The sequence below is a fragment of the Lissotriton helveticus genome, chromosome 8 (assembly GCF_964261635.1).
Source record: "Lissotriton helveticus chromosome 8, aLisHel1.1, whole genome shotgun sequence".
NCBI classification, from domain to species: Eukaryota; Metazoa; Chordata; class Amphibia; order Caudata; family Salamandridae; genus Lissotriton; species Lissotriton helveticus.
In genome coordinates this window covers 1,691,295,306-1,691,314,247 of record NC_136069.1, presented here as the reverse complement: position 1 = coordinate 1,691,314,247, position 18,942 = coordinate 1,691,295,306, and the positions used below count along the sequence as shown (strand labels likewise).

Below are 18,942 nucleotides of genomic sequence, written 5' to 3'. Positions count from 1 at the left end.
GAATATGAGACAAAACTAGCTATAAAAGACAATTGATCTCATTCATTTTTGTTTATGTGGATATTGTTCTTTACCCTTTTTTCTAAACTATTAATTATATAAATATGTACGAAAGTATACATGCGCATTTTGTTAATTTGTTTTCCTTCTGGATATATTCTTTTGTGAGATCCTTAATTATTTTCAACAATTCATTTACCCGAGGCCCCACACAAAGCGCTTTGACCTCCACACTGTCACTGTAACCAGTTTGGAACCAGAGCAGGGGAGTTAGTAAATCCCATGCACTACAAAATCACTATCTAGAACGTTCTCCAACCTCCCAGGATAGAACCAGGCTATAAATAGGGGGCATCAGACATCAGCTCTTCAATATACATCTGGACCTTTGGAGTCTGCTAGGAAGAAGGACTGTTGTGCTGCTGAAAGGACTGCTAGTCAGCTGTACTGCTGCCCTGTTTAACAGCTGATTTGCTGAACTGCTGCTCCCTCTTACCTAGGAGAGAAGGAACTGCAACTTCATCTTCAATTCAGGACTACCAGAGTGACTCCAGGGGCTAGTCCACTGGCCTCGCGATCTGAGCTTCAGGGATGTAAAAGATTTTCCAACATCCAGCACCAGCACCAGCACCAGCACCAGCACCTGGATCGAGCTGAATTGAAGTTTTTGGGCTCTTCACGATCCTGCCTATTCACCAAGATGTCACTGCCTGTGTCTTGATTCAGCTCGACGCTTCAGCATCCACCTCCTCGCACTACAGCATTGACAGGTCCACCAATGTGAAGCTGTATCAATGCCCACCTGCAGCACCTGGCCTGCTCTTCGAGCTACTCCGGCAGCCTCCTGCAACGTTCTTCCTGCTCCTCATGGCCCCCTGAAGGTGAACAGGAATCCTGGCGCTAAAAGGTACATTTTAGCTTGCTAATCTGTGACTGTAGCTCTCCATCAGAGTCAGCCGAAACGTGGGTCTTTGAACCGTGCCGGCGTGACCAGATAGCCATAGTTGGCACTAGGTAATTTTTGCTTCTATTTTTGCTAAATTCTATAAGAATTCTTATCTTTGGTTCGGCTGATTAGGTTTTAGTGTTTTTGGTGTCAAATAATTTAATGAAGTTTCCTCTATTTTGCAGAATTATGTTGTGCCTTTACTTTATTACTGTTTGGGTGCTGCATAACCAATTTACACATTACCTCTAAGTTAAGCCTGACAGCTTTTTGTGCAAAGTTACCCAGGGTTAAGTACAGATTAATTTAGTGACTTTGTGTGTTTCACCCTGACAGAGATTGTGGCTGTTGCTTGCCCAGGGCTCTCATCCCATTCAAGCAACAACACAATTTCTCACAGTAGTTATTTTTACATGCAGTGCATTGGTAATTGGTATCATTTATGTATTCAGACCATTCACACAAAATCTGATCTTTCCCTGTACATCACTTACAATCAGAGCAGCAGTTCATGCAGGCACCAGGATCATCATGCTGTTTGATCCTGAAAATGGCCGCTAATCAAGGCGATCCAAGATGCTGAGTTCACAGCTGTGTAATTGGGCCAGCCCAAGAAACATAGGTGCAAAGCATACTTCTTCCTTGAATGGGACATCACACCCAATGGCACACTGAAGACAGAGCGAGGGGGAGGGATGTACCATTGATGTATAGTGTCTGGTACACAATTACTCACCACTTGATCGTGAAATTTACAGCAGGGCTGCTAAAGTAACACTGCTAAAGCCATGCTGTCTACTAAGATAGACGCAATGTCTGCACTTATGCCTCATGGCCAGTATTAGAAATCTTCAGAGTTCAAGTTTTGCACTACACAAAGCATGTTGGGGCTTGCACCACTTATGAATGTGTTAAATTCCGATAAAAAAGGCACGCACATCTTTTTCACTCAAAATTCATTGTCTAGCCATGCCTTGACAACTCAGCTACTGTAGGAGACTTGCAGTGACACATATCAAGTTAGTTTATAGTCTTACTTGCATTCAATCATCATAGTGTTCGAACATGATTGAATTACAGGTCAATAGGAATCCACTGCATTTTCAATCACTCTGGACACCAAGGACATCAATTTTCCAAAACGTCTGGGGCAACAAAAGAGACATTACATACTCTTTGACCTTACCAATGTCACAGAAAGTAAAATAATATAATACTTGACCCTGATTTTTCCACCTAGTCATATCACATGACCCTAAAATCACAACAATGATTAGTTTAACTGCATAACACAGACAAGTTCCTATTTTGGATACTACCAACACTATGGTTTGGGTTTGATCTTTGAAAGTTCAGGGGCACAATATAGCTTTTATAGCCCACCGTAGCAGGTTATATAGGCCATTAAAGGACTGCTCCAGGGTTAAAGGCCTGAGCCTTTGGCTTCGGAGGGAGGGCTATAAGGCTATTAGAACATTCTGCTACTAGAGGGCAGAATGTTCTAACAAATAAAACAAGGGCCTCTTGGAGCCCGAGGGGATTTAAATTCCCTTAGGCTCGGAGAGGCCTTCGTTCACAGCAGCAGCTGTGAATGAAAAAACAACATTAGAATGTTGCGCTGCGGGCTTCTACCGGCCCGTAAAAGCCTGGAGCACTCCATTGTCTGCAATGGAGTGCTCAACATTCTAATGTTCAAATACTTGCATTATACCTTCCCTTCATTGTAATGTGTGACCTGGTTTCACTACTGCAGAGAAAAATGTGAAAAGTATGCAATGAAATGGTACATATTAAAGCTAGAATGCAATAAGCACTGAAAGGAATGCTAAATATTGAAATCCTTCATGGTGTGCCAATGACCCTTGATATTCCCCAGGAGTTAACTCATTTTGTTTCAAAATATGGAATGGGTACCTCGATATGGCAAAAATGAAAATTACCTCCATTGTACCAAGACCAGCATTTTGTCATGTATACTTCCTCATATCAAAAATGACATAAAATATCCCAGTGCCAGAATTTCATAAGTTATGCTGTTCATACACGGATATACCATAGGTGTAAAAAAATGACCTAAGTGTTTCAGAAACAGCATTTTTTCGTGGTTGCCACCCTCCTATACCAGGTTGTCACCTCTATCCAAAGAATGTCCTCAGTTGTGATAGTACTATCACTTTACCATTGGAGTCCAGATGCCATGCGTTACCTCTAGTATGCCAGTACCAATATTTTATCATTGGTGCCCTTTATGCAATACAATTAACCCCAGTTTGCCAGTATCTTTTCACAGGTGTCTATCATCCCAGGAACTACTAGAAGTATGTCATTGCCAGTATTCTGCCCTGGGTGTTTCTATAAGAGAATTGTTACCTTCAGTGTTCCAGGGCCAATATTAAACTCACAATCATCACATCAAATTATTGCTCACTCCTTCACTCACAGAAAATCATTTTCTCACTCACACTTATTCTCACACTCTTACATCCCCTTATGCTCATTCTTATTCATTCTCACTCACTCAATTGCATTCACTCTTAATCTCACTCATACTGACACCTAGGCCCAGGTTTAATAATGCTTTGTGCTGGTTTTGTATTAGGATTTGCATTGGATAGTACTCCAAAGTTATGCTATGTGCTGCTTTGTATTATTTTGGATCAAGGAATATTCCATGGGTGGTGAATGGCCGTTCCCATGCAACCACCTGTCGGGGTTGATGCAAATCCCTATCTATAAACATCAGTAGACAGGAATTAGTTTTAAAATATTAAGCTTCCTTGAGGCAGGTATAACAAGGATACATGTTTGCTTTTCTCATTGTTTACCAACCTTGCATGTGTGCTGGATTGTACAGCATACATAAAAGGGGAAAAGCCACGAAGCATGGTTTTTGAACAGGATAATAAAACACCTTCCAGTACAAAGCCTGTACTTCAGAGTAAAACACACATCCTCGCTCTATGGCACAAGGTTGTCTGCATTAGCACTTGGCTGCGAAAAGTGCACCAATGCATGGGGAGAAAAAAATGCACCATATTTAGTAGATATGGCACATTTTTCTCTCACCCTGTGGTGCCTTACTCCTTCAACAACCAGGCATATTCCAGATGAAACACCGAAATATCGGGACCCCGAGCCTCGGAGGCAAGATGGCATCTGCCCGCTCCTGACGGCAGACTGGAGGAGATCGAACCGGAGCCCTACACCGGAGACTGGTGCCGCGAACCAACCAGCCAGGGACAAAGGTGGCAGCGAGGGTACAGCCCGACATTGGGGATTCTTGACACTCGCCCCGCGTATGCACACATAGAAGGGCACAGTCGGCGGCAACCAGAGACAGCCCACCATTTTGGACACGGCAGCCCTGTGCAGACAGACGCCCGGACCCGTGCTACAACCCAGTGGGACCAGAAGGTATCAGCCCATCAGGCCATGATCCCAGTGAATCGGAGGAGGGGAACTGATTGCCGACCCTACTGCAACTTACAGGACGATCCTCAGCTGGTGTCGCCTGACTTCAAAATGGCGCTCGGAGACTGGGACAGACGGCGGAATTAGCATTGAGCAACTGAGCCACCAGATGCCGCAGCGCTAAAAAGCCAGAGGTGAGAGGCGACCCTTACTGAAACGACAGGCAACGTTAAGGCGATCCCCCTCCCATTATTGCCGGAACTGGAGGCGCCTGGGATGGATGATGCCTGACCTCAACATGGTGGCTCATCGACCCAGTAATCCACATCGTACCTGTATCACCTACCGGTTCAACTCCGGGAGGGGCACGCCTGTGACCCCCGCTAAGACCCCCGCAAATAACCTGCTCCTGCACTTCGCACACAGTTTTAACCCCTCCTGGCAGTATTCACCCTCTCCCAAAACCGCAAGGAAGCTGGCCTATTCTGGGAATGATTGGCACTCAAGTGTCTTCCAACATAGACCCTTACGGACCTGCAACAACCCCCACGCATCACCTGGTAAGTGCAAGTTACCCGTGGAACTAACAAGCCAGGCACCAAACCACACCAACAGTGCACTGTATTCTCCGCAACTACTGGCAACGCTCGCTACATGTGGGACCCCCCCAATCACCGCCTGATGTTAGGTATGTCACCAGCCTTGCTTATACCCTGTTGTGCCCCTGATCTTCACGTTGCCTCGAGTCCCGTTCCTCGACCGGGCTGGTGGGTCTCGTACTGTTCCAGTGCTGCCTTGCCTGCCTGAAGTTAAGCCCGAGAAGGGCCAGAACACCATGATATCTGCGTGATCGTTTCTAGAACTAATTCACCAACCCCCTGTTTTTCTTGAACCTCTTCCCTCGTCACTTGAGACTGAACTATTTTGTCTGATGCCCGATGGAGCTACTTGGTTTAGCTATAGGGGAGATGGGATTCCCTGATTGGTCGTCACCTACCCAGTCGGCTTTAGACAGACTTCCTTTCGTCTCTACAGTTGTCTCTTCCCTTATCCTCACTTTCTCTCCTCCCCTACTCCCCACTACTTTCTCCCTCCTCTCTCTCCTCCCCTAATGTATTGCTGATTGTTTGATATAATGTTTACTTGTTTGATCTTTTCCTGATATATTGTTGAACCACATTGTTGCACTTCCTTTCGTCTCTCCTGCCGTCTCCTACTGCATCCGCCCTCTATTTATGTCTCTCCTTCCCTCCTCTCTCAATATATTGAGACTGAACTATTTTGTCTGATGCCCGATGGAGCTACTTAGTTTAGCTATAGGGGAGATGGGCCGTGGATTCTTTTCGTCTCTCCTTATTGTCTCGTCCCTAGCTCCTATCCACTCTCCCCCGAATCTCTCCCCTTGCCTGCTACTCTGCCTACCCCCCTGTCCTTTGTGCCCTTTGACTAAGTACTCCTTCTCCCCTTGTTGGGGAAAGATCCAATATTTATACTCTGGAGTCTCAGCGAACCCGCTGATTGAGTCCACTGCGCCAAGGGAGCCACTCACACTTGAGGTATGGTATGGCACCCCTTGCCAAAGCACTCCCTCTCCCCTTACTGGGGAAGAATCCAGTATGTAGGCCTTGGAGTCTCAGAGACCCCTCTGAGAGAGTCCACTGCGCAAAGGGAGCCTCTCGCACCTGGGATAGGGAAGTGATACCACTTCCCATGGGATCACAGCTTACTGGACTTTGGACGTTTGCCTTGACTCGTCTACTGGTTTGTGTACCCGTGACCTTTCCCCTCCTCTTCCCATGCTGTGTCTCTCACCCTACCCTCCTCTTTCCCGCCTTCATTATCTGACTACTTCCCCTGCTCCAAACCCCCCTGCCCGAATCTCTCACCTTGCCTGCCTTTCCCCTTACGTATTTGTGCTTATTGTTTATCTTGACCTTACAAGTAACTATGTGGCCATGCTCTAAGAACTATGTAACCTTTTAGCATGGGCGGATTTTGCGAATTGGCAATCCGCAAAATTGCGTATTTACGGATTCGCAATCCGCAAACTCTCGCGGATTTTGCGGATTCCTTTTTTTTTTGTGTTCGCAAGTATTTCTGCCATTTCGCAAAGGTTTTTTACCAGTTCGCAAACGCGAACTTACTTGTCGGGTAGCAACGGTCGCGACCATGTTGTTTCTACGTCTGGTTCATCACAGCACCCTCTGTTTCACCACTGCCACCCTCTGTTTCACCACTGCCACCCTCTGGCTCACCCATGCCACCCTCTGGCTCACCCATGCCACCCTCTAGTTCATCACTGTAGATTATGGGGGGAAAAGCACACTTACCCTGCCTCAACTGACATGAATGAATTAGGGGCTGATTAATGTGTCACTGAATTTGAACTTCCAGGCTGGCACCTGCTTCCTTATCTGTAATTGCTTTCTGTTGCAGTGTAATTTTTTAACAGGACCTTTGTTGTATACTTGTAGCTATTCTCTGAGCCTGCTGTGAGGGTCAGAGCAGGGTCATAGAATAGTTTCAAGTAGGCAACTGAACTCTGAAGGGGCTCCTCAGGAAGCACTACAGGGAATGGTTACTAATGATAAGATTGAACTTTTGCATCTGCTGAGTGCTTTCAGTTTTGCAAAAATCCAAATTTCCAGCAGCCTCCACAAAAAGTAATCCTTCCAGGCACTACAGGGAATGGTTACTAATGATAAGATTGAACTTTTGCACCTGCTGAGTGCTTTCAGTTTTGCAATCCTTCCAGGTCAAGATCCAAAGTGACCAGCACATGAAGAAAGCACTGGGAGGAGCCTGCTGGACAGGAACAGAAAGTTGGAGACTGTGGGGCACTTCCATCCCCCCCCCAAAATGGACTCTTTGCAAAAAAAAAGTGCAGGCAAATGTCAACCTGAGGAGTTATTCTGATATTCTGATAAAAATCATAATTTTCAAGGGTTATGCTGCCTGCTGGTGGATTTGTTGTGCGAAATTGCATGTGAAGTTAAATTGATTGATCAGTACAGGTAAGGGTGAGATGATAGAGCCTTAAGGAACCCATGCTTTTGTGGAGTTCGGTTTAGATGAATAAGGTGGGGTATGGATGACATTAGTTCTGTTGCGAAGGTAGGATGCGATCCAGTCTAGATTAGTCCTTAGGCAAATTTTGCAATCTCGCAATTGGGAGATTGTCGCTGCCTGCCGCATCTATGTGTTCGCAAGTGTTTACTCCCGCGAAATTGTATAGTATTCTAGTTGGCAAGTGCGACCAAGAAAAAATCCGCTTCGCACGGATTTACGAATTTTCGGCAAGTTCGCGAGAGTTCGCGGATTGCGAATTTGCCGAAAATCCGCAAAATGCGCGAGCGGAACGGATTTTATGCCCATGCTTAGTAATGATGTAACCTGTAACTATGAACTAATGCTCATGTAAAGCGCTCTGATACTACGGGTCTAGCCAGCGCTATATAAAACTTTTGAAAATAAAAATAAAATAAATAAAAATGCCAAAGAATGGTAAATTGGGCTGCAATCTCACTTACTAACTGTCACTCACTTTCACACATACACACTTCATACTTGGGAAACAAACCACACACACACTCTCTTACATGCATGCGCTTTCCCCCAATCACACATACAACATACATTTTGAATCATTTTACTTATCCCAACTGCCACCAAAGGTCCAGTTCCACAAAAGTGTGCGTCATTTTATATCACACTAATAGTGAACAATAGAATGATATAGATTATTAGTATTTTGTATTGTATTGTAATTGAATTTATATAGAGCTTACAACCCCTGACGAGGCGTCAAATAACTTTTTTGGCGGGTAGCATTCTTCTCCAGAACCCACAAAGGATTAGTGTTGAATTAGTATAGTGAATTATGAAAGTAATTTGAGTGGTGGATATGTTAGTCAGCTATTTGGACTCAGAAGGATAGCGGAGGAATAGAAGGGGGAAAAAGGTTTGCATGTATATAGCGCTTGTTACCCCTTATGTGGTGTTGAAGAGCTTTTTTGGCGAATAGCACGGTACTCAGGAACCCATAAAGGATTAGTGGTGAATTAGTATAGTCGAATATGAAAGTAAGTTGCGTGATGGATATTAGTCAGTTATTTGGATTGTGAAGGATAGCAAAGGGATAAAAGCAGGAAAAAGGTTTGCATTTATATTGCGCTTGTTACCTGTGATAGGTAAACAACCTTTAGAACGCAACTTTTACCACGCAGTGCCTTTACAACGCAACTTTTACAACGCAAACCATTACAACGCGTTGCGTTGGGGGGCGCTCTAGGATAGGGAATAGGTTTAATGTACTATCCAACACCTTCCCTACTATCCACGGGGACTGGAGTTGGAATAGTAAATTAAACAATTCACTATCCAGCGCCTAAAAGCATTATGCGTTGTAATGGTATGCGTTGTAAAAACCGCGTTGTAAAGGCATGCGATGTAAAAGCATGCGTTGTAATGTCATACATCCCCTGTGATAGGGTGTTGACGTGCTTTTTTGGTGAGTAGCACGCTACTCCGGAACCCATAAAGGATGAGTGTTGAATTAGTATAGTGAAATATGAAATTAATTTGAGTAGTGGATATGTTAGTCAGTTATTTGGATTCAGAAGGTTAGCAGAGGGTTAGAAGAGGGAAAAAGGTTTGCATTTATAAAGAGCTTGTTATCCCTGGTGGGGTGTTGAAGCGCTTTTTTTAGCAAGTAGCACTCTACTCCAGAACCCATAAAGTATTATTGGTGAGTTAGTACAGTGAAATATGAAAGTAATTTGAGTGGCGGATATGTTAGTCAGTCATTTGGATTGAGAAGGGTAGCAGAGGGATAGAAGAGGGAAAAGGTTTGCATTTATATAGCGCTTGCTACCCATGATGACGTGCTGAAGCACTTTTTCGGCGAGTAGTACACTACTCTGGAACGTATAAAGGATTAGTATAGTGAAATATGAGTGGACATGTTTGTCTGTTATTTGGATTGAAAAAGATAGTTGACGGATAGAAAAGGGAAGGATTGTTTTGTTTTTGTTTTGGAGGTCAAAGCAGTGGGAGGAGGTTGGGATGAGTAAAAGGGATGTGGAGGGAAAGAGTTAGAGGGAAGGGTTTAAAAAGGTTTGCTTGGGGGATCGGTATAGTAAAAAGAGGTATGAGATAGTGCAAGGAGGGGTAGAGTAAGGGAGAGTCTAGAAAGGGGTATTTTAGGAATCATAGTAGTTATATGGGGTGTGGGATGAATGAGAGAGTGGAGGTCGAGGATATATTGATAGAAGTATAGGGTGAGAAATAAGGTAGTGCATTGGATATGCTGAATTAGAAGAAAATGTATAAATATATAGACCCATAAATACATTGAAAGTATATAGATGCATAAATGAAGTAAGTATATGCAGATAAAATCTGCATTAAATAAATTACGGCTTTCAAGTATTGTTGTACTTAAACACTTATTTTATTAATCTGTTTAAAAAAATAATTGTTCTACATGAATACACAAATCAATAAACATATTTAGGTACAGATCTATATTACAAATAAATGCGTATATACAGAGGGATAAGCTGTATATTTCTGTTTGCCTATGATGCTTATGTGGGAAGAGTCAATTCTAGAGTAGTTTTCTGAAGATAAGGTGGTTGTCCGTGGATCTTATGTTGGGGGGTAAAGAGTTCCATAGTTTGGCTGCTTGAAAGGAGAAGGATGTGCCACCCATGGTTTTTTCGTATCTTGGAATTTTGAGGTGAGGTGTCACTCTAGAGCAGAGGTTCCTTTGTTGAATGTGTTCAGTGATTTAATTCCTGATGAAGATCAGTCCTGTTCCATATATCGCTTTGAGGGTGATACAAAGGAGCTTGAATGTGGATCTTCTGGCAACAGGTAACCAATGCAAGTCTTTCAAGGTAGGGGAGATGTGGTCTCACAGTTTGTAAGAGTAGTCTGGCAGAGGAGTTCTGAATCTGCTGTAGTCTTTTCATGTACGTTAACGGTGATCCGTGGAAGAGGCTATTGCGTAATTAAGTTTGGACAGAACAAGGAGCTTGGACCTTGTGTGGAAATCCCAAATGGGGGAAGCTTGATCTTGCTAGTTTGTCAACTTGGGCATTCATCAATAGCTTGGAGTGCATGGTCATTCCAAGGTTTCTTACTTTCTTCAGTACTTTAGGTGGTGATCACAGTTCAACAGGCTAGGCGGTGAGCACACGTGAGTATTTCCATTTTGAAAGTATTCAATTTGAGATGGTTCCACATCATCATTGATTCGTGGCTCTGAGACAACTCAAAATTGGAAAGTTTCCAATGTCTTTGGGGCATTCCAGTTGAATGGGAATGTGTGTGTCATCTGCATAGTTATAGCATGTGAAGTTAAATTGATTGATCAGTACAGGTAAGGGTGAGATGATAGAGCCTTAAGGAACCCATGCTTTTGTGGAGTTCGGTTTAGATGAATAAGGTGGGGTATGGATGACATTAGTTCTGTTGCGAAGGTAGGATGCGATCCAGTCTAGATTAGTCCTCTCTATGCCGGCTTTGTAGAATCTTTGTATCAGAGTGTTATGGTCAACCATGTCAAAGGCAGCTGAGAGATCCAAGAGAAGTAGGGCAGCAACCTCGTTGCGGTCAACTGCATTCTTCAGTTCATCCCAGATGGCAATGAGGGCAGAATCTGTGCCTCTTCCTGTACGGATTCCCATTTGGAAGTCTGAAAGTATGGCATTGTCTTCAATGAATTGTGACATCTGGGTGAATGCTGTTCTTTCTATAAGTTTGCCCAGTAAAGGTCCATTTGTAGTGGGTCTGTAGTTGTCACGGTTCAGCGGGTCCAAGTTTGTTTTCTACAGCAATGGGCGTATGTATGAGTTTGAGTTCCTCTGGTTAATTCCAGTAGTTAAAGAATTGTTGATGTTTCTTCTTACTGGAGTGGCCATTGTGTGAAATGTGTTGGAAGGAACGGGGAGGCTGAGTTAGAGTATTCTTGGATTGTTGTTTTGTAAAAGGGTCATCGCTGGTGCTTTGTCTTTGTTTTAAGTATGAGTGCAAAGTATATGCTTTGTTTGTGTAGTGATTTGCCGGTTTGTCTATGAAATCTTGAGTAACGAAGGAGTTCCTACTAGGCACTTCAGTTTACGAAATTCATTGAGTATTTTATAGATATCTTTATTTGCACATTTAGTATTTTGAATTCTGTCTGAATAATACCTTTTCTTTGCTTTTTTGATAGCTGACTTGTATAATCCATTAATTTTCTGTAGGCACAGTTTTTCTTGATTAGCATTTGTTTCGAGCCAGGAACGTTGCAGCTTTCTAATTTGTTCTCTGTATTTTTCCAAGGTACTTGTGTTCTTTTGTTCTGCTGTGTGGTTTTGAGTGGTATCATGAGATCAAAGCTTCCTGTGGCCACTCGTGTCGTTTTGGAACAGATATTATTGTTTCCAGATCTGTACTGGATGTTAGTTGTGTTTCTAAGGGTTCCAAATTGAGTTTGTTCCATGGTCGATAGGTGGATGCACGTAAGGTGGATTAGGTGCTTTGCTTAGTGTTGTTTTATGTTGGAAAGAAAGCAAATGGTGGTCACACCATGTGACCAGAGTTATATTTTGAAAGGTGATTAGTCCAGTATTAGCACAAATGACATCTAGGTTGTGTGCGGGTTTGTAGATGATCTGATGCAGGTTCACTGTGTCTAGGCCAGCGATTAGTTTTTTTTGGATGGAGCATATTGGGTTTGTCAAACCAAAAGTTGAGGTCACCCAGATCACATAGGTTGGAGTGTAGTGTTATCAGGTTTGAAACTGTGTCTAGAAGTGTGTCTGGGAATGCCGCCTTGCTAGGTGGATGTCTGTAAAGGAGCAGGAAGTTACAGGAGAAAGATGGTGTAGGATTGTATCTGGAGAATAGGGACTCACAATCTTTTATGGCAACATCGTCCACTTTAGTGTTATGTAATGTTTGCCTGAACACAACAGCGAGGCCACCTCCCTTTTTACGATTTTGGATGATCATGTGATAGCCTAGAAAAATGGCTTCATGCAAGATTGGAGCCATTGTATCTCACAACCAAGATTCAGTTAGGAATAGTACGTTTGGTTTTGTGTCAGTGAGGTCGTAGATGTGATGTTTGTTTTTAGAGATCAATAGAGCATTTATTAGTAGACAGTTTACAGAATGTGATTTGTTGATAGTGTGGCTTTGTTTTGTAGAAGAGTGATCTGTATTTGTTGGGCATGTAGCAGGTGTGTTCTTAGTGCTGGTATTAGATGTATGAGGATAGCAACAGTGTAGCTCTTCTATATCATGTTCCTCATCCAGCAGGCTAAGAAGGCATTTTGATGGGCCTGTGTGTGTAGGTGGTGATGATGGTGTTTGAGAGTGAGTTGGTGCACTGTGTTGTTTTTGTGATGTAACTTTGTTGTGCAGTAGACATGGAGAAGTGAAGTTGCAAGGTGTGGCACGTTGCTTATATTGTTTGTGTGTGTTTAGGGCAGAAGGTGTATGAGTTAAGGGTGGTGGTTCAGCATGTGGGTCATGTAGTAAGACTCTACATTGACCAATGGATGAGAAGTGGTTGGTTGCTGTATGTGTGTTAGTTGTGGTGGAAGAAAGAAAGCATGGCATTTGAGTTTATTCATTTGTGTAGTATGAAAGGTGGGTGTATGTTTATATTTTGTGACAGTAAGTATTATAATGTGCTGTTCTTGAGCGATTCTGTTGTGCTGGTGTGCGTGATATGTTTTGGCGAACCTTTCGGGGCGGCCTCTATACACGATGAAGCTTACAGCGAAAGGGGCATATCACAGCCCTCTGTTCCCTCGTAATTCCATGGACTCATTTTGGTCCATGATGTAATATGACCTAGTTCTTTTAGAGGCAGGACAGGACCATTTTTGACATAAACAAGCCAACCGAATCGCAAGGGTCATTATACCCTTATGTTGGAAAGACAAATATCTGACCCACTGAAATTGTGTGGCGCTGTTATTGCTTTGGACGACAGCCAGAAAGTCACTGAATAGGACTCGGTCAACTTGACAAAAAGACCCTGGGTATCTATAAAATTCGAGCGAACTATATGGATTGCTTTTAAGCCTTGAAAAAGTTACTTTGTAACAAAACACGTGTTGGCTGCCGATCCACCGCCTCTGCAAGATGTTTACTGTATTACGCCCTCCATCCTTGTAATACTATGCCTTTGTAATTTTTGCTTCTGAACTAAATGTATTGAGAATATTGCCAAATTTGTATATCTTACATGTATTAAATTGAACAGCAAACTATTCATTGCTCCTTGTTTAAACTGAGCATTGTAGAATTGGATAACTTTCCGCGAAGGAAATACTGAACAGGTCAGAGTGCCGAGGTCTATTTCTATATATGACATGTACACTGGGTTCATTTGAACCACAGTGGGTTGACACCTAAGGTAGTGGGGTGTATGTTCTTAACCGTGTGGGGCACCAATACTGTATACCAATGTCCATTGTACACATAGAGGGATGTGCTACCATTAAAACCACCATTACTGTTTGTTGATTATTGTGATATGTTTTGTGTTTGTGGAGTAGTTAAAAGAGGTGATGGTATATTTGTTTTATGAGATGGATTTGTTTGTATTGTATTGTTTGTTTGTCGATGTTGTCAGTTAAAGGAGGTAGTGATGTGTTTTTGAGTAGAGTGTATGTTGTGTGTAGGAGGGGATGAAGTAGAGTTAAGAATGTTTGTCTTAGACTTGTTTGCTGCAAGAGTTAAAATGTGTGGTGCCGTGGAGTGTATGTGGTGTGCTGTTGTGTTATTGTGGTAGAAAGAAGAGGAGGGTGCTGGTCGGACAAATGATGGCGGCTGAGTATAGGCTTGTTAGTGATAAAAAGGGGTCTGTTAGGGGTCATTAGAGTGGGGAGTGTGTGTGTGGATGGGTTGTAGTTAAGTATGACGTGGAATTGGGTTGTGTAAGTGATGAGTGGATTGGTTAGTGTTATAGGATAGAGCTGTGTACTGTTCATAGGTAATGGTAGAAATGTGTGGTAGCTGGGATAGAAGGATATATAGGTGTGGTTTAGTAGTGTGTGCTGAAATATTGGATTGTGCATATGGTTTGTTTGTAGTAAATGAGTGAGTACATTTGGTGTGAGTGTATTACTCTGGTTGTGGATGTGGATAGGGTAGGGTGTGTGCTGATGAATGAGAACATGGGCAGTATTTCTGGCCCTGGTCCTGACCAGTCCCGAACAGGCACTCACCCCTGTCCTCTCCGCCCTTAGCCTTGACACCCAGGCTGAGACGCACTAAGCCTTAACCTTTTATTGCCCTAGGAGTCAGTTGACCCCTTCAGCCAATGGGAACCAAAGCTCTAACCCTAACCAATCACCACACTAGCCCTAAACCCAAGGACCAATAGTAGACCAAGACCTTACAACCAATCATAGCCCTAGCCAAGCACTCAATCAGGTGCAACACCCTAAACCCTATGTCCAATAGAAAGTCTAAATCCCAACCCTAGCCCCAACCCTGTTCCCAGCAGCCAATCACACAGGATACCATAATCCCTATATCCAGTAGAAAGCTTAACCCTAGCCCTAGTCTTTACCGTAGATCCAGCAACCAATCACACAGGAAACCCTAAGCCCTACTTCGAATAGAAAGCCCAGCCCAAGGAACCAATCCGAAACCCTATACCAATCTGATCACTAACACTAAGACCTACATCAATAAAATCACTGACCCAGGAACCAATGAGCACCCTCAAATAACCAACCAATGAGAACCCTAATCCAATAGAAACTCCAGATGCAACCACCAATCAGTGCACGCATGTACCATCCAATAGCAGACTATACAAGGTCCCTACGATCCCAGTCAAGATTTAATGGCCAGGGAGTTGGAAGATGCTCCGCTATTCAGAATCTCCTAGGAGACAGACAGGCTCAATCCACACTTTGGATTTCTGCAGGTAAGGGCCTAACAAACGTTGTCCGCTAACAATATTGTTTGTATAAAACTTTACTCACTCTCCTGGCCAAAAAACAAGTGCACAATCCCTACAAAACACAGCCTAAATAGCCCACAGCAGATTACTGCTGTCTCAGAGCACCCTCTGTTTACTCTCTGATGTAGAATATCCCCTTTGCTAAGGGGGAAAAGGGGCAAAAGGGGGGTTGGTTTCACTCATCTGCTAACATAAAATGGGAGCTGGGGGTGAATTGATTTACATACAGGTCTGAGCACAGAGCCAGGGAGAAATTAGGAGGGGAAAAAAAGATAGTCACGGGGAATGAGAGGAGAAAAACTCCAGAAGTTGGACTGCAAATCCCACAATTCATCAGGTTAAATGAAAACAGTCACGGTAAACCATATGATTCTACTCAAAACAGATAAAAATGATGCAATCACACGTAGGGAAAATTGTGTTTTAAATTTTAGGAAGGAGACAGCACTAGTCTGCCTCCTTACAACCTCCTGCACTTTGGTGCACTGCAATCTGAGGCACAGGGAAACTGCAACTCACAAAATGGTGGAATGAGGAATGAGCATAAATATTTAGTATGCAGCAATCCCTGTGATTTTGGCACATATGTTGCAACCTCTGAGATGCAGCCCCTGGCAAGACCTAAATGATATCCATGTCAGAAACCAAGCTTTAGTGATGTTACCTTGGGGAGGAAGTGATGAGCTCAGTAATTATACAAGACTTTGGCGTAAACCCTTTTGTGTATGCGACAAGAGGTGTACTGAAGCCAACAACTCATTGAATTAAGAATGTGCTGTTGTGTTTTAGGATCTTGGCAAAATCTTGGCTGTGTAAAAAGTCCATGCTGTTCTTATCAGTCTCATGTTGTTGTGGATTCAAATGTGCCTCTCTCTTGTAGTATCTCGCCTACTGACAGGCATTTTTAATGATTCTTTAAGGCCAAACCATCAAAATCAGTTTTTCTAAAAAGACATGTTTTAAGATAATTAATGATCAACTGGTAGGGAGGAGGAAGGAAGTGTCCACTTATTTCCCCATGGCAAGTATTCAGTTATCAAAAAGGAAAAAGGACACTTGTTACAGTTCTAAACCATTGGTTAGAAAACACCCTCAAAAACTCAATGTTATTTGGAAAAGCGGTATATATTCTTCATCCGCCCGACACTGATGTTATGGCATTTATCATTGGATGTTGCAATACGTGCTCAATGCCAGCCTCATCCAGAGGCACCTCTGGTATAGAATGCAGTGTCCAGAGATTGAGGGATGCCCCCAAAAAGAAAAAATGCTAAATAACAAAAATATTAGAAATGTTAAAAAAGAGAACGTCACCAAGATACTTTAATGAAGAGTGAGATTCTATTAGAGTAAAATATACGGGTACTTTAAAAAAGATCGAGTTACTAGATCCATTAGTATTATTAGAATGAGCTTGTCGACATGTTTCAGCTCCCTTTGGCCCAGCCGGGTCTGTGGAGCTTTCGTCAGGACTAACATACAAAAATATATATATACTTACACGACTTGTGTAGTACGTTTAAGTGTCCACTTTTTAGCACATATTTTACCAAACGTGCTCTCAGTGATCTTAGCACAGAGAACGAATTGCTTCGTCAGGGGGTTGCTGCTAATAAAGCGCAAAGCCGCGTGGTTTGGAGTGCTGTGACTTGTGCTGACTCTGCCCCTGGACGTCTAACAAGTGTCCTTTTTCCTTTTTGATAACTGAATACTATGTTTTAAGAAAATGCAAACATGTTTTTTTCTTTTGCAGATGCAGTGAAATGCCTTAAATGTGTTGAAACCCAGTGGTCCAATAAGAGACGTGATCGATGCGTTCCAAAGCAGGTTGAATTTCTAACACTGGATGATCCCCTGGGTCTAACTCTGGCCGTATGTGCATCAGTTATGGCCCTTACTACTGCTTCTCTTCTGTTTATCTTCAACAAATACAGCCACACTCCTATTGTGAAAGCCAACAACCGGGAGCTCAGTTACCTGCTCCTCATCACCCTCATGTTCTGCTTCCTTTGCTCCTTCATGTTCATTGGCCGCCCTACGAAACTCACATGCATGCTGCGACAAACTATATTTGGGGTCATTTTTACTATCAGTGTTGCCTGTGTTCTGGCAAAAACAATTCTTGTTATTCTTGCTTTTAAGGCCACAAATCCCAGCAGCTCTTCACGTAAGTGGCTGGGATCAAAAACACCATTTTGTATAGTTTTCTTCTGTTCGTTGATTCAAATTGTAATCTGTGTTTTATGGCTAGCAAAGTCTCCTCCATTCCCAGAAATGAACATGAAGACTTACAGTGAGAAGATAATCATTGAGTGTAATGAAGGGGAAACCATCTTCTTCCAATGCATGCTGGGATACATGGGCCTCCTGGCTACAGTCAGCTTTATAGTGGCATTCCTCTCAAGGAATCTGCCCGGAACCTTTAACGAGGCCAAGCTGATCACTTTCAGTATGCTGGTGTTTGTCAGTGTGTGGATCTCCTTCATCCCTGCGTACCTGAGCACGCGGGGGAAGTACATGGTGGCTGTGGAGGTGTTTGACATCCTGTGCTCCGGCGCTGGACTGCTCAGCTGTATATTCTTACCCAAGAGTTACACCATTCTTGTAAGGCCTGAAAGAAACTCCAGGACTTACTTAGGAAGAAAACACATAGTTAATAGAGGCAAAGAGGGATAATGGCCAGTGATGAGTTTTCTTTTCTGGTACACTGATATTTAATCAGGATGATTGACAATCATGATGACCATTAAAAGTGACATTACAAAACATGCAAACATGTTCAACCACAATAAAAAAGACTTAGGTTAGTGGTGGTGCTGGCATCTTCCACATATTCAACACTATTAATTGTTTTCATGGCCATGTAGTCACAAAGACTTCTGACCTTTATAAAAAATGGGAGTATTGGCATTTTTCACTTAGGACCTCATAGCAGGTTCCCTGTAAATGCTGAGTCATCCAGTTAATGGTAACACCTCTGATCTGTGTTGTTTTACTCTGGGACTCCACCTGCTGGCAGTGACCGTAATTTCCCACTTATAGCCTGATTCTCAGGGTCCAACTGGTAACCCCTGGTGTGGTGTTGGGTTCAAATCAGGCCTACATACTCTGCTAAACTCTCAAACACCTTAGTATAGAAGTTGGCACGGACACTGGAAAATGCAAAAGACAAGTTTATTAAGACCCCATGGGGTGGTGGTACATTCCTATAGCACCCTTCGGCAATGTAAGAAGTAGCACACCGAACATCGGTGCGCAACCTCTTTTATACAGTTTAATAGCAATAAAAAGATAGGCGGTTACAAGCTACACATTTTTCGGTACATATAAGGTCATTTTATGGAACACAGCCAGCATGTGGGAGGAGTTCAATAGCACTGGTCAGTTAGTGCTAACATTCCTAAAGAGTGACCAGTTGATGCATAGTGCGCATGTGCGCTTGACCAGTACTAAAAATAGCCTGTTACCGAGCAGAATAGGTGACCATGGGTATCGAGGAAGGACGAAAGGGCACACTGACCACGAGGCAGCGTTCATAGCAAATGGAAGCCAGAAGGATTCAAAATGGCCCCCGATCGTTTTGGTCAAGTTAAACGAAAAGACCGTG

The 18,942-nt window shown here is 43.1% G+C and overlaps 1 protein-coding gene across 1 annotated transcript in view; it reads left to right on the top strand.

The window, feature by feature from the left end:
* LOC144774103 (vomeronasal type-2 receptor 26-like) overlaps window positions 1-18,011 on the top strand; it is a 40,126-nt gene extending 22,115 nt beyond the window's left edge. The window contains exon 5 of the mRNA XM_078659129.1: window positions 17,089-18,011. Within this exon, the coding sequence (XP_078515255.1) occupies window positions 17,089-18,011 (923 nt within the window). The remainder of the gene's footprint in view (window positions 1-17,088) is intronic.
* The last annotated feature ends 931 nt before the right edge of the window (window positions 18,012-18,942 follow it).